Raw genomic sequence first — 16295 nt, 5'->3', positions numbered from 1 at the left:
TGCAATAGATGCTGCTCGATAGAGTTCAGTAGAAGAAAATGAAAGAGAAGTTCTTTGCCAGTCATCCGGATCACCACCATACATTTCCGCATATGCATAACCAACTGTAGTGGCAAATGCATCACTTGGGTATTCTTTTGGTGTATGTTTCTGCAAAAAGAAAAAACTAATTTTTCAAAGCTTTTCAAAATTATTCAAACAAATGCTAACTCATTTCTTTTTTTGTTTCATTATCTTTTTTTTCTTCAAAAGTGACAATAAACTTAGTAAAAAAAAAAGCTGAATGACTATAAATGCAAGAAATGCTATGACTTATCTGATATTGCGAGTATTACATTAGATTATATTTTATAACATCTAAAATATGAAATGAAACAACGTAGCTAGTTTCACATATAATACGTGAATTAGAAGTTAATAAAAAGATGAAAATGAATTAATGCATGTAACAATGAAAAAGATTCCAACAATTACCTGAAGTGTTGCAATCACGTCAGCATCAACCTGTGTTGCTTGCATAAATACACTAACTTCAACATCTCCTTTCTGAAATAAAATTTATTGTATAAAAGTTTGTTTTAAAGGCTTAACAAAATAAGGAACTGATAAAAATCGGACATGGATAATTCTTCACCAATTAACAAAACTTCATGAAATACTCTGAGATAGGAAAATAGGAAAATTCATAAGTTGAACAGAATTTTTACTTAAGTGAAAATTAAAAAAAAAAAAAAAAAAAAACAATAATATACCTGAGCTAGTATTAAAGCAGTATCAAACCAACAATCATCAACTTGATACAAAAATGGCTGTACAATGAATAAAGTTGTCTCCGGACTAACAGTATTACTATTTCGAAGGGTAGCCAAGCGCTCCTTTACTTTCTAAAAAATGTAAATTTATGACTCTGGGGAATAAGTGGTAATTTTGGTAAATATAAAATAATGAGTATGCAAATGAAAATAAGTAAATAAATTAAAAATGAAAAGAATATAAACTTAACAGTTGTAAATATACTTGCATAAGGTGCTTTAGAAGCTCACTATTTTTTAATAGAAAAAAAGTGATCTCTTCTAAATAATTGTAATAACAATAATTAACTTAGCACGAAATTTGAAAAAATGCAACTGCAGCATATGTTTCTTACTTAACCACCTACAGATTTCTTTTGATAAAAAATATCTCAACATAAGTTAACCTTCCAAGCCGATTCATATCCAATAATCTGAATATTAGTAGTAGGAAGTTCGACTTCTGCGTTTATTTCGTCAAATATTATTTCACTAAATGTTTGAAGTAGGCCATGTTTAACAGCATCAATAATCTGTTTATTAGCGTAGCATAATATAACAGCATGCAGCACATCACTACCATTCAGGAAATCTCGCATTCCAGGATCCAGTACTGTTAATACCGAATCCATTCCTACCTGAAATCTTAAAATTTTATCATTTTTATTAAACAAAAAAAGAATAAGTCCATACAAGAGTAGTAGTAGTAGTAATAGGATCATGTAAAAAGAAAAATTCAGTGCAAACGGAGAGAATAATATGTGCTACTTCTAATTATTTTGGATAAAATAAATTATTCATAGCCTTGCATAGCTCTAAGTGATGAATTTTACAGATTTTATCAATAAGGTCTTCAATAGAATACCTTTTGTGCTCTTGTTTAATTTCTCTATTTTTTTGTTTCATTTCATTTTAGTTTTCATTTTTAACACTATCAACAAACCTTAGCTTTGTTAGCCATTTTAGATAAGAATTGTGATTGTTGCACAGCTTGTTGAAACCAATTAAAGACACCCATCTTTTTCGATTCATCATTTATTTCTGATATCGTTTGCTCCGTTTCTTGTACATTCATTGGAATGATCATTTGAGCAGTTGCTGGCGGCGGTATTGGTGTTGAAGATACTGTTTGATGCAAAGTTACTGGTATATCTGCAGCGGTGATAGTAGTAGCAGCAATAGTAGCGTCATGACTTTCCGACGGAACTGTCACCGAAGCTTGTTCCGTCACCGGAACTGCACAGGAAGACGGAACGGAGAGAGATGGAGGTGTTGATGGTGCTACGAGTTGCATCGATGGCAGTGTAAACTCAGAAGGCGGAGGAGGAAAGCTGGATGGTGGAAGAATTGGAAATGTGGTTGATGGTGATTCTGAATTTGCCACCGTACCAGGAAGGGTTGTTGGAAGTGATTCCAGTGGAGGATGTAATTGTGGTGGCATAGGTGGAAAAAATGTTGTTTGCTTTTGCTGCATGTAAAATGATGGTAATTCTGCCGGTGGTGGCGGGAAATTACCTGAAATAATTTGCACCTGCTGTTGTTCTACATGAAATAATTGACATTTCCTTTAGTGTAACATTTGAAAATCTTTCATCCAAAATTTAAAATTCACCCAAAAAAATGTTTTTAATACTCATTATTGATTCTTCTTTCACTGACTTACTCAGATTTAGAATTCAGAGTTTTAAACGAAGTAACACTTGGAAGCTTACATAAATCATATAGCTAATTCCAAATGGATCACAAACGGAAGTACTAATTGGATCTATATAAAGTTTCAAATATAAGATGTATTTAATAAGATTTCTACCTCCTCAACATGCTGACACAATAAAAGCTATTAATAATATAAAACTAAAACTAACAAACTGTATCAGAAACTCTAAACATTAAAATGACCTATTTGGATTTATATAGTTTGGATATGTTAAGAACATGGAGCAATTACTAACCTTCCAGTCCACCAGGAGTTGAACCCATTTCGACCGTTTTACATAAGATAGTGACCTTCAAATTACACAACAGCTCTCGTTTTTATAAGCGATATCAATTAGTTCCTCAATTTGGTGTCACATAACTTCGATAAATGAGAATTTGATAAATGAAAAAAAATTTTCACAGCTCCATGCAGTCAGATAAATCGAAGAAATAATCGGGAAGAAAGTCTATGCTTATTGTCAGGAAGCAAATTTAAATAATTAATGAAAGAAATGCTATTGCCGGATGCGACATTTGCTTATTAGATAAATTCAAATTCCAGCTACTTCTATCAAATGGCCGTAAAAAATAATTACATGGATCAGTTTTTTGACTCTGATCAAATGTTTTCCTAAATTTAGTTTGAACAGCTCATACAGATCATAATATGCCCAACATTATAATAATGGAAGTATCGATGAGATAACTCAGTCTGGATACTTTCACCAAGAATGTTTTGTCAAAAAAATCTTAACATAAGTAATTTTTATGCTTAGTTTTTATGCATAAAATCAATACAATTAATAATGAGAAGACGTATACCATGACAAAAAAATAATAAATACTGGGACAAAAATACAATCTGGTCAAGTTTTGAACTTGCTTAAATAAAAGCTAAACTGTTTACAATTGAAACCTAGAGTGAATTACTAAAAATAGAAATTATATACAATTGAGAGAATGGATACTAGCTAATTTAGAACAAAAAAAGCATATACATATATGACGATATAAAAAGGTTCCATGAAGTAAACTTGATAATCATACACCTCAAATGATAAAGAAATTGGAAATCTGAAGCTCAATTCACAAAAATTTCTGAAAAAAATTTGAGAAAGACAAAAAATGAAGAATGCATAATTAAAAAATTTATGAAAGAGAAAATCACAGTCATAGCAAAAGAATAAAGAGGAAAACAAAAACCTAAACAATAATATTCTGGCATTTAAAGAGAAATTAGAAATTTAGAAATTCGTTAAAACGAAAATTCAAGGAAGTTGTAAGTGTATGAAGTGTATGAAATACATGGTGTAAAGCACTGATGAGTCCATTCTACTCCAAATTTAAAAAGGAAGACAAATAGTGCAGAAAACACTAGGAATCAAAAAAAAAAAAGCATCGAGATTTTGCAGTAAAATGAAAATATACAAAAAAGCCATGAATAAAATATGAAAGTGAGAAGGAAGCCTAGCTTATCGCAGCAAAACATGTAACCCAAGTTTATCCTTGTTTCAGAAAAAAAAAATACATTGATCAGCAATAACTTCAAAACTAAAAACTGCATCAATTATGTAAAAACCGATGACGGTACAATACCTTCTTTAGATGTAAAGCCTGGAGCAAGATTAGCATTAGCAAGAAAATTTAATGGAAATTCCACAAGATTACCAATCAAATCACGAAGATATTCTTCTGCTACCTGTGGAACAGTTTCACTTAATGGTATTTTCGCAACGTGCATTTGTACTTCTACGAAATCTTTCAGCTTATCTGTTGGAATAACATTGAAGACCTATAAAAAATTTTAAAATAACCATTTCTTAAATGAAAAAAAAAAAAAAAAAATGTAACAAATAAAAAACTATTCCAAAACTGAATGACTGAAATACTCTAACGCATTTTACAACTTTAAATTTTGGTAAATCTAAAATCCAATGAAAGTGGCAAAACGTGTTTAAATTTAATCTAATAAAATTCAATTCTCAGAATGGAAAATTAATACTTTTTCAAATATTTCTGTATTCTTTTTTGCAATAGCTCCCCATGTACCAACAAAAAACGAATCAGTAACAGGATCATCCACATCAATTTTTCTTTTCGGTGGTTTTCTTTTTTGTTCCGGCAGTAAACCAAGATGCTCCTATCAAATTATATAATACTTTTCATATTAATTCTTTTCAAAAATATTATGAAATAGAGCTGAACAATAAGGAATATCTTTCATATTTACCACAAAAAAAAACACCAACTAAAACACAGCAAACAGTTATCTATATGGACTTTCTAACCACCTAAATATTATAAAGACATAAGAACTAATATAGCTACTGAAATGTTTATAACTATAGAAAACCAAACATTCATTCAATTATCATTAGAGTAAACTGAATAGGTTAGTTGTACTTTTTAAAATTAGCCATATTTTACAACATAAAAAAAGTTAAAAAGTTTGTTAATAACTAACCATCATCAATGTCTTACGTAAACTGAACGCAAATTTACCCGCATCATACGGTTTCCCGTCCATTCGAGATGAAACATTTTCGTAGTCTTTGACAAGGATACAAACCTGTTTGAAAAAAAAAAAAGATGCTATTAATAAAATCAATAAGTGACAAATTCATAATAATTACATACTATTAAATTCATTTATATAAACAATATTCATATGACTCAATTATTTTGACATTAATTGACAGCTCATTTTAATAACTTAAATTTCAAAACTGTATGGTTGCTCAATGAATTTTGTAGTAGAAAACTAAAATGTAATACTAATATCATATAATGAATATATTTATATATGATTAGTCTTTCGGTTTTACCGCTGCCTTACAACGTTTGAAACTACAAAAGCCAATAAAAATATATTTCAACTTAAAATTGCATTTCCTTATCACAATAGTATTCTGGAATTTGAAAAAGCAATAAGAGAATCATATGTGATCCTTACTTCCGAATCTCTATTACCAACTTGTGAACGATCATTTATGTTTGCTGATCCAATAATCACATATCGATCATCCACAATCATTAATTTACAGTGGATGTAAATTAGTTCGGTTAGCTGGAAAGAAATTTGTATATGACCTGATAATTGACAGAATTCAACAAATTTATTTCACTCATTTTAAGACTCTTACATAAATTCCTATTAAAAAAATTTTTTTAAATCACCAAATAGCAAATGAAAATGTGGAATAATTATTTCAGCTTTTGTCCCTTTTTTCTACTGATCCCAACTACATTATTTATATACAATGCCATGAAAATATGTCTTTTTTAGTATGTTTATTTAAAAAATTGTTTAAAAGTATGTTTCCTTTTTTTAAATATGTGAGACATCAACTGATTATCTGATAAATAAGATGAAACTTCTTCCTATCATGAAAATCTCATCCTAACCAATTTTCCAGAAAGAATTTCATAAGTGCGTAAAGAACCAATATGAATATATTCCATCGGATCGGGCACAAATCTTTTAAGACTTTCGATCAACGAATCAGGTCCTCGGGAAAGTGATTTATAAGTCCAGTGTAAAACAGCTTGTAATGCTGAACCACCTGGTGCACCAATATCACCTTCAAAGCCGGGAAGCAGTGGCAGCATTATGTATACCCGAAATTTTGCTCTTTCACTGAAACAAATGCTCTTCAATCAAAACTGCAACCTAACTAAAAAAATTTAAGAAACTGAAAGTCATCTGATTTGAAATCGAATTTAACTCTAAGACTGGAAAAAAAAAATGAAAATATCCAGGGAAATTTCTATTACAAACCGATAGGCCCGTTTGATTCGTTCGCAAAGTACTTTGCAAATTTCATTTCTCACATCATCGCTATCAATAATGGAAATAAAAAATTGATTTTCAATATAAATATAATGCTGTGCATTTGCAATAAGAGAGAGGTATGCCTGTAAGAAGCAGTTGATTGCAGAGATTTGTCACCCTCACTCAATATTAAACTCACACATTCATTAAATTCTAAGCTCACGCACTGATTAAAATCCAGACAACATTTTTCTCACCTTTTACTACATTACAGAATTAATTTTAAAATTTCAAGCTTAATTTGCATTCCACCATTTTCTTGCAATATAGTTTGCACTGTTATCAGCATAAACTAAATAGTCCTTATTCGCAATCTTTGTTCCAAAAAAAAGGAAGAAAAAAAACATTAATAAATGATACCTGTTGAATGCTATCTTCTGTACAGTTGGTAAGTGATGACCATTTAGAAACTGAACGTAAAATTTGCACATCAGCTAAGCTACTATATGTTTCTAGAACCCGTGGTACTTTAATGGTATCATAACATTTAGGTAGCAAAAAGGGATATTCCTTCAATTCTTTGGATTTTTCCGTCTGTAAAATAATAAATGAAATATCTCAAACAAACAAGTGTTGAAAATTTTAAAAATCTAAGATTTCTAAGTAATTCTGATCTCACAAAAAAAAAAAAATTACGACTTTTTCTTTATTAAGATTAGGATTAATTCTTAGAAGCAAGAAATAATAATACCTTAGTTGCATTCCATCTTTGAATAAAGTGTCGAGCAATATCACGTGCAGCACTACCATATGTGCAAGCATGAATATCATGCCAAGGCATCCGTGGAGTCACATTTCTATCGATAAAATCTAAAAAATTAATGATACAACCAGGACAATCCGTATAATATTTATATCTTCAAATCTTTCAAAATCAAAGACAAATATATAGTACTAATTTTTGTTATGCAATAATTCAGAAATTATTTGTCAAATAAATCGGAAATATCAGTTTCATGTGCCTATAGATTAATTAATTGCTTGCCTAATTAGTAATTTGACTTCCTTTGATTTTAGCCAAATGATTTAGTAGTATGTCGATTATCAAGAACTTAGTAATATGTGAATTTCCAAGTTACTTACAACTTGATCCTAAACATAAAACTAAATCAACTAAGTTCAACTTTTTTAAAATCATGTTATAATTTCAAACGATTAATTTCATCTATTTTCAAACCTTTCTTGCCATTTTTTTTCGAACCTAATAGAAGAATATCCTGAAGTTTTAATTTTAAAACCTCGTCATAACAAGCAACAACAATTAATAGATCTAAAGACTGGTATCTAAGAATCACCACTATAACATTCATCTATGATTTACTTCTATGCATGATTGAACATTATCAAAAATATAAAGTTAAAGCTGAGAAGGTTACAATTAACTCCGCCGTACTTTCGCAAACATTTATATGAAAAAACATTAACTGATTTGAGAAATAATTATCTTAAATAATAAAATATCAACACACCATGAAATGGCATATCGAGTTCAACAAAATCCTTATGAATGAAATTTGCGTAGTCTTTCCCAACCCATAATTTTCCAGCACCTGTCATACGTTCCTCCATTGCACGAATTTTTTCGTTTTGATCACGTAATTCCATATATCTGTAAATGTTATCATTTTGTTCATAATTTTCAGTTGATTAATTTATAATCAGATAGAAACTTTAAGTAAATTTCAAGTTTTTTGCAAAAAAAAAAAAAAAAAAGTTCAAATAAATGTCGTCATAATGTTATTCAAATAAACTCAATATGTTGCACTAATCTATACACATTTTCACAAATTAATCAATTAAATCACAATTACAAATAATTTAAAAATATCTTAAAAGTTACCTGAAATCATATCGAGTTGTTTCCTGCTTAACTTTTTGCCAGTTCTTCTTAGCCGATGATGGTTTTAAGCTATGTGCTACTTTCGACAATATCTTACGTTGTGGTGGCGGTGTTGATTTCTTCTCAGCATTGTGTTTTGCCTCTTCTGCTTTTCCACTATGTACATAAGCCTTAAAAAAAGAAAAACTTTATCTTTTATTACATATATATGTATTATACTGATCAAACCATATATATATATATATATATATATATATATATATATAAGTGAAGTTCAACAACTAATGCCTACTCTCAACTGAAACTTATATAAAATTTCACTTATATTTCCATCTTCCAAGCAAAACTTGTGTATGACATTAAAAAAGTGTTTATCCTTGAATAATACATAAAACACATTGAAATATATGAACAATTAAAATACTAATTATTTCTTTTTGCCAAGATTTATGTGATACATTCAACTGCAAGCTTGCAGGTGATAATAAGAAGAGGTGCAAAGGTATGAGACGTATCAAAATGTAACCTACGTGCAACGTCAATTTTTCTGTATATAAAATCATAGCATTCTCAAGAAAATACCTTATATTTATCCATCGCATCATGAATATCCATCCTTTCAGCATTCATATTTAGCATTTCAATGGGTGGTGTCTCAGCTGTTGATTTGGACCTTCTTATCACAGTTTGCGTATGCTTAACCACTGACAGAAGGACATGATTATGTTCAGTTAACTTCCGCGGTGCTTCATGATCACCTAAATATTGAAGAATAAATTGCTCTGTCGTTTCTTCAGGCCATTTATTTTATCAACACTTGCAGCAATGCATACTCTTTCCTTTTCTTTTTTTTTTCTATTCATCTCTTAATCTGTAATTACCTGTGATACTAACAAAAAAATTAAGCATGAATTAAATCTACTTGATTTTAATCATTGATACAAAATTAAAAATTATCCACATTAAGCCAAATAAGTTACGAAATTAATTCAACAACTCATGCTGAAACGCGAAAATTTTTGAAAAACTAAGTAAAAATCAATAAAGTTATTTAAAAATGAGCAAATTAAGAAAAATAAAGATAAATACATGCGCAGTAAAAATCTTTCAAGTCTATTAAATACTGTATACATTGCAAAAATACAACTAAATGTTACACATACAGTAAACAAAACAAATAAATAAAAATAAATGAAAGATGCATAAATGAATAAAGAAAAATATTCATTGCTTCAATCGTTTTCTTTTAGGGCAAAATAACCAAATTTACCTTCATTATGTTGACTTTTCTTGTGCTGCTTCCGTCTAGCAAAATTTGTTGAACATCTCTGTACATTCTTTGTTTTGGTTTTTTTGATTTTTTCAGTTTCTTCATCAATCAAATCATTCGACCTGTCAATTTCATCGTACCCGACACTTTTCTTTGTCACCTCTTCATTTTCCTCTAATCCGATAGGTGACAGTATTCCAGCTGCTGTCACAATCTGTCTAACACTTTTCACCTGAAATGAAAAGACTTCATTTCTTTCTTTTTTCTGAAAATTTATTTTAAAGCTAAATTGACAAATTTAACACATTTTGTATTCTCGTTCACTTTAATCATACCTCAAAAGTACATATTTACAAATTGCACATCTACCTGAATGATATTAAAACCAAAGATTCAATGTATAGGATATCGACAGCACTTAAGATCTCAAAAATTTCATACTGCTAAACACAACAGTAATTCGTTCGATCTTCTATAGCGATTTTTAGTTCCAAAATGATTGGACGTTAAGCTCGAATATCTTAACTAGGAAATTATTCACAATTACCTTAAGTCACAATCTTTTCTAAAACCATTTTAATATCTCATTTGAAATAGTGAAATAAGCGTTCTGGAACTCTGGAGCTACAAGCTGTATTTTTCTGAATTATTAATACAAAAAAAAAAAGAAACTTGTTAAGATAGACTAAAACAAACCATGGAAAAATCACCACCTAAACAGATATTTTGCTGTTCGGAAATTTTTACCGAACCACAATCAGCCAATTTATGACGACAATCATCCCAACGACCAAAGCACAAATCAACACCGCCAACAAATGCTATAAGCTGATCAATAACGATTAACTTTTCGTGATGAGCCCAGAAAAATGTACCCGATGAAAGATAATGATCAGGATGACGAAGTACCTAAATATCAAAGTAATATAAATTAGTTGCTTTTAAATGTGTCATTATAAGTTCAAGAATATCTAATCATCATTCTTTCCTTTCCTTTCATTTTTTTTTTTTTTTTTTTGTAGTACATTAAATAAAAGCTACAGGTAGACTGAAAAAAATGCATGCAAAGATGTCAAAAAGCAAGCATGTAATAAATAACCTGCAAACTATTAAATACTAAATGAAATCCTCTTAGATAAAAAATTCATCATATGCCTTAATATTTTTATGAAGCGTTTGTAGAGTTCGTTTAGTGTATATACTGTTAATGCCAAGGGCCATTTCCATTTCTTTGTATAGGAGAACAAATATTCTGACTCCTTGTTCTGCTTTTCTCTAAACTTACAACAATAGTATAAATGTAATAGCTAACATGCTACAAATTTATCAGATTTAAACTATTTAATGATTTCACAACATCATATTATTGTTCTGAAACTTTAAACAGAAGGAGTAACTTTCTATTTTCCGTTATCATTTATCGCTGATACAACAAAACTGCATAAAGTAACCTTTAAAATTTCATCAAGTCTCCATCGATTTCCCTCCACTGGCGGTCTTTTCATAAAAATTTCTGGTGATAACCACCAGCCTGCAATGAAAATTTCCTCACGTGCTAATTCCATCATATTAGCTGCATGTTCCATAAATGATCGTCCATCAACAAACCTATGAAAAAAAAATAAATAATATTTAAGAAATTTCTTTAATAATTAAATGGATCATTAATGATAAATTTTATTTCATTGAATGAAGAAATAAAAAAAGGTTCGACAAACCATTGAACACTTTGTGCACGTCGCACCGGAAATGTTGATCCGTACGGATGATTTTCTAGCCAAATCCTTCCAACGCTATTCATTGATTCCAGTATTGCTGCCTTCCATTGTATGGCATCCAGTGGTGTTCGACATTTCAATGCTAATATACTAAATCAAATTTTGAAACTAAATTAAATACGAGAAACAGCAAGAGGACTACACCATGAATGCAGTACTACTATTTATTTTATCAACTATCATTGAGACTATCAATGCCGCTTATTACAAACAATGTTTTATTCAATTTCTACAAAAAGAGACAATTACAACCATCAACTAATTACCGCAGGTATCCATTTTACCACTTCATCCTGTTAACAAATTCATAATCTGTACTTTAAAAAAAAAAAAACTACAGCACGTATGAGATAGTGAACTTACTGTTGTTGATTACTGATAACCAAACCATCTGGCATTCCAACTGTTTCGTTAATTCCAGCAGAAACATCGAAATCACGATCAAATAAAAGTACGAAACGTATCTGTTCAGTTCTTGGATTCATATAACAAACTGATGAATCCTGAAATAACTTATACTGTTTGCAAAAAAAAATATAAATAAATTCTTTTCATCTCATTTCTCTTAATTTGAGATAGAGAAGAAATGGAGGTAAACACAAATTCACTTTTAAAATAAGCCACCGTTTCGACCATCTTAAGCAATAACGAACACAGCATTGCTTCCAACCGATAAAAACTCTTCCACCACCAGGGCGTTTTTTTACGAAACCTTCGCAATATTTACCACCCAATTCAGTTATAAATGAAAAACGCGATACTTCCAAAAATTCTGCCTGTCAAAAAGTTTAGTAAAATAAAGAAAAAATGATGATATAGCTAATAAGCATAAAAACTGTAAGCCGAAGTACACTAACGTATTCGGTTATCGTAATATATCAATGTTAAAAAAGTTTAGTATTAAGTTTTACTCCTTTAAAACTTTCACAGAGAAAAAGTGACCAGGAAGTTTTGAGGTATGCTGAACATGTTTATTTTTTTTTTTAATTTCAAGCAATAAAAAATTATATTGGAATAAGATTAAAGCGCTATCTAAAAGTAAAAGATAGATCCACAAAGTAATGAACTGGAATATCAGATAGTCTTGGTGATCACACAATCACAGCACAGACTTTATTTAGCAAATTATGTATTTCTCAAAATAAACTAACTGTTTCGTGATGATTTCTATTCACAGGTATATGCAATACTGCTTGAAGCCATTTCTCCAATCTCTGCTAAAAAATGTAAATTTTACTTCATAAGCGCTTGAATGATAATAAACTTTCATGAAAAAATTCTTCCAACATATTAACAAATAATTTTCTCATTAAAAATGGCATAAACTTACTTTGACCTAAAAAGATTGACGCAAAAAGTTAAGCAGCAAACAGTAAAATAGTGAATCGCAGGAAAAAAAAAAACAATGCAATTGTCAGCTGTATCTTATGTTATGTCTGATCTGAATTGCGCTCAACCAAAACATTCTGATATTACTGATTGTCCAGTTTACATTTTACTAAACTGAGTGATAAATATTTCAGATAAAAGAACTAAATAAGACAAATAAATAAACAATAGTAAATACCCGACGTTCATTTGGATCAATAACCGCATCCGGAACAAAACCAAGTGATGGCAGCTGATGCCTCTTTATTTCGCTCAATCGTACATTTCTTTGTTTCAAAATGTTTTCCCTTGTTAGTGGTGATACTGAAAAAACTCAAAATTATTAAAAAAAAAAAAAAATATCAGTGATCAACCGGATGAAACCGTATCTAGCAGTTCAACCAATATATGCTCTCCAGAAATGACAAACGAATTAACTATCATCTGCTTAACAATTAGAAGCTGCTAGCGTCTTAATATTACAGACTTTGTTAATTTTACTCAACATTGGATTTATTAATCTTATTACTCGGAATTTGATTTAATTTCTAACTAAATCCAATTTTGAATAATAAGACTAATCAAGTAAAAGGCTAACAGTAATGTTAAAAATTAACCATTTGGTATACGAACTGAAGCAGTTCGGGTGAAATCGGTGGGAACCGACTGCTGCTCAGTATTGATTTCGTTTTTCGTAGTACCACTTTGATGTATATTATCACGATCATCAGACCTATTCAAATTATGAATCTGAAAATGAATTCATGATAAAATATGTTATAAAAAAATATTAAAATGTAAATTTATTACATTTCAAATATATAACCTTTTGATGATCTGATGTCTTACGATACGGACAATCATTCCGGTGATCCGGTATTATATCAACACCAATCGATTCAAGCGCATCATCTAAGACTTCCTGTGCTCTGCAATACAATTATTAAAATTTGTGATGCAACTATATTTTGAATAAAATAAAGACAAATATCAGTGCATACTTCACCACATACAAATAAGCAAACATGCACTGCTTTGTTTTCCGTGACCGCTTATGAGGAATTTAGATTTTCTAATAATTTTAATATACTTACATACTTTAATATACTTAGATTTTTCTAATAATAATTTAATATACTTTCATTGAAGATGAAATTTTCATTACAAGAAAATATTTGCTAAAGAAATCACAGAAAACAATTTTTGAAAATTGTTGAAAAATGGATTTTTTTTTTTCTAAAGTAAGACATATGGAATGCAATAATCACATTACAAAAAGATGATATTTGACATCTAGGAAGAAAGACATGCGTAATGCAGTTAAAAGTTGGATTAAATAAAATCTATTTACGACGAAAAAAGCACGAAAATAATAATATTCGGAGTAATTACAGTTCTTTTCCATATCGTAACCTGAATAAAAATATTTTTATGCGTGCCGTTTAAATTAAGATCCATGCTATCATCATAATTAAAAGCTGTTTTATAAATCAAAAATTGTTCCACTATCTCCAGTGTTATCTTGATTTTTGACTAAATTATTTCACACTCGATTCAACTTTTGCTATCCATCAAAAGAAGTAACAATATTTTAAAATAGGACTAAAACTATATATGAACGTAAATGGTACAGATATTTCGGGCCATCGTTGTAAACGCTTATTATTTCAATCTTATTCTAGAATTCAGCAATTAAGTATAGTAAATTATCAGATGAAGACAGGATCACTAATATAACGAAATACTATCAACTATTATCTACGGAATATAAAACGAATATCACTATTATAATGAACCATTATCTATGGAATATAAAGTCTTATCAATAATTACCTAACAAAAGAGAGGGAGAGAGAGAGAAAGAGAAGAAAAAAATTACCTCCTAACCGGAGCTCGTATTCGTTCTGCAGCTCGATGCGTGAGTAGTCGAGCAGCAAGCACAGCAAAATCTTTATTCTGCTTAACCACTGTCCATCGAAATGGTCCATGTTCCAGTTCAATTACATATCTAATGAAAAAGAAAAAAAAAAAAAACAATCTTTTATCACTTTATGTAGTCCAAATACATTTGGACACATTAAAAAATCCATCATCACTACTGAGTTCACATAAAAACATATAATTTAATACAGTCTTTGCTATTCATAAATAAGTAACTAAGGAGGATTTTATTACAAATATTAATAATTCCTTAAATATCAAAAAAAAAAAAAAAAAAAAAAAAAAAAATTAACAACTATCTTATACTATTTTTTCTCTTTTATTTTGTACATTTTGTTGAAACTTACAAATTCAGCAACTAATTATTCATTTTGAAGTATTTATTTATTTAAATATAATCCTTCTAGTACAAATTTCTATCTGTCATATTGGCGAAGTCAACTTTTTATATTTTTTTAATAGTAAAGCTTTTGCAAAATAAGAATGAAAAAAAAAAAAAGTTACTGAATAGATAATTAATTAAAATAATGAAAAAGTTTTTCTTTTTTTTTTTTTTTTTGAAATGTAGTGAAAATGCAGTTAAATGAACTGTTTATTTACTAACACAGTATGATTATTAAATTTGAAATCTTACAAATAAGCATTTATAAGATGCAATCCAAATTTTTCATCTCGTTTTACATCAGTTATTCGAGCTTTTACCGGAACACCGGGAATCCAATAACCACGATGTCGTGCTTGATCTTGAGTATCATATGTTGATAGATAGGGTACAATACCAACTGAAACAATATTAAAACTAATATTTCAAAATCTACAAAAAATGTTTTGGATAAAAGCAAAGCCAAAGTGATCGTTAAATTATTATTCAGCGAGATAATATATTAAAAACTTTATATTTTATAATTCAATGATTTTACAGGAAGAAAAAAAGAAAGGAAAGAGATAAAAAAGAAAAAAAAAATGAGATTAAAATCGTAAATTCTCTAGTAATAGACAAATTTCGGAATAGCTATTCATTTAAAAAAGAAGAATATTAATGAATTCATGTAACCAATGAATAAATAAATAATGAATCATCTCCTATGAATCATTTTTTGAATTTTTATGAATAATAAACATACTTTTATAACTTGGTGAACCAGGTAATGCTTCATAGAGTTGAGATACGATACAATCACAAGCAAAACCATCGAAATCTTCATGATCACTTCCATCAGCCATTCAAAATAAGATAACTTGAATACAAAATTAAATCTTTTAAGCTAGATGAAACATTCGATATTACTTGTAAAGATTATGCGCTAATTATCTGAAACAAAAAAAAAAAAAAAATCATCAATTAATCTATAGTAAAAAATTTTTTTTAAAAAAAAAAAAAAATTGCAAATCATTTCTTTATTTTAATACTGCGATTTATGAGAATAATAACAATAATTTAAAAAAAAAGTAATAAAAGCAAAAAAAAAAAAGGAAATTTAATCTTAGTAGATTAATTGCTTATTTACAAATAATTCACTTCGTCAATTTATGGCAATTAATTTAATTTATTTTTCAGTTATTAATTCGTCTACTAACTTTTAAGCATTATATAATCTTAACTGACGGAAGTTAAGCTATTGCTTAAGTTAATTTATAAAAGATTAAATCTCTCTCTCTCTCTCTCACTCTTTCTCTCTTTCTCTCCTCTCTTCTATCTTTTTTATTAGCGCTCATTTTTCTTTTTCACATTGAAAATTAGCTTAATCTGAAATTAAAATGAATGGAATAGAATAGA

General features: G+C 29.0%; 2 protein-coding genes across 2 annotated transcripts in view; both read right to left on the bottom strand.

The window, feature by feature from the left end:
- Positions 1-2771, bottom strand: part of Bm11047 (uncharacterized protein) — a gene marked incomplete at both ends in the record, with an annotated part of 2825 nt that extends 54 nt beyond the window's left edge. Inside the window, 6 exons of the mRNA XM_001893162.1 lie at positions 1-150; positions 475-546; positions 753-884; positions 1199-1429; positions 1735-2306; positions 2744-2771. The exon at positions 1-150 is cut by the window's left edge and continues 54 nt beyond it. Coding sequence (XP_001893197.1) covers positions 1-150; positions 475-546; positions 753-884; positions 1199-1429; positions 1735-2306; positions 2744-2771 — 1185 coding nt within the window. The remainder of the gene's footprint in view (positions 151-474; positions 547-752; positions 885-1198; positions 1430-1734; positions 2307-2743) is intronic.
- Positions 2772-4056: 1285 nt separating this feature from the next.
- Positions 4057-15742, bottom strand: Bma-pld-1 (Phospholipase d protein 1, putative; the record flags this gene model as incomplete). The annotated part of the gene is made up of 25 exons (XM_043079330.1): positions 4057-4281; positions 4492-4629; positions 4954-5058; positions 5443-5556; positions 5895-6126; positions 6268-6404; positions 6682-6855; positions 7013-7131; positions 7791-7930; positions 8162-8331; positions 8744-8919; positions 9432-9663; positions 10128-10340; positions 10587-10706; positions 10883-11039; positions 11150-11299; positions 11573-11712; positions 11818-11985; positions 12361-12426; positions 12777-12901; positions 13195-13327; positions 13404-13506; positions 14457-14585; positions 15153-15300; positions 15643-15742. The coding sequence occupies 25 exons, from the start codon at positions 15740-15742 to the stop codon at positions 4057-4059; spliced, it is 3714 nt and encodes a 1237-aa protein (XP_042935264.1).
- Between the last annotated feature and the right edge of the window lie 553 nt (positions 15743-16295).

Source organism: Brugia malayi (genome assembly GCF_000002995.4).
Source record: "Brugia malayi strain FR3 genome assembly, contig: Bm_v4_Chr2_contig_001, whole genome shotgun sequence".
Lineage (NCBI taxonomy): Eukaryota > Metazoa > Nematoda > Chromadorea > Rhabditida > Onchocercidae > Brugia > Brugia malayi.
This window is presented reverse-complemented; position numbering and strand designations above follow the sequence as displayed.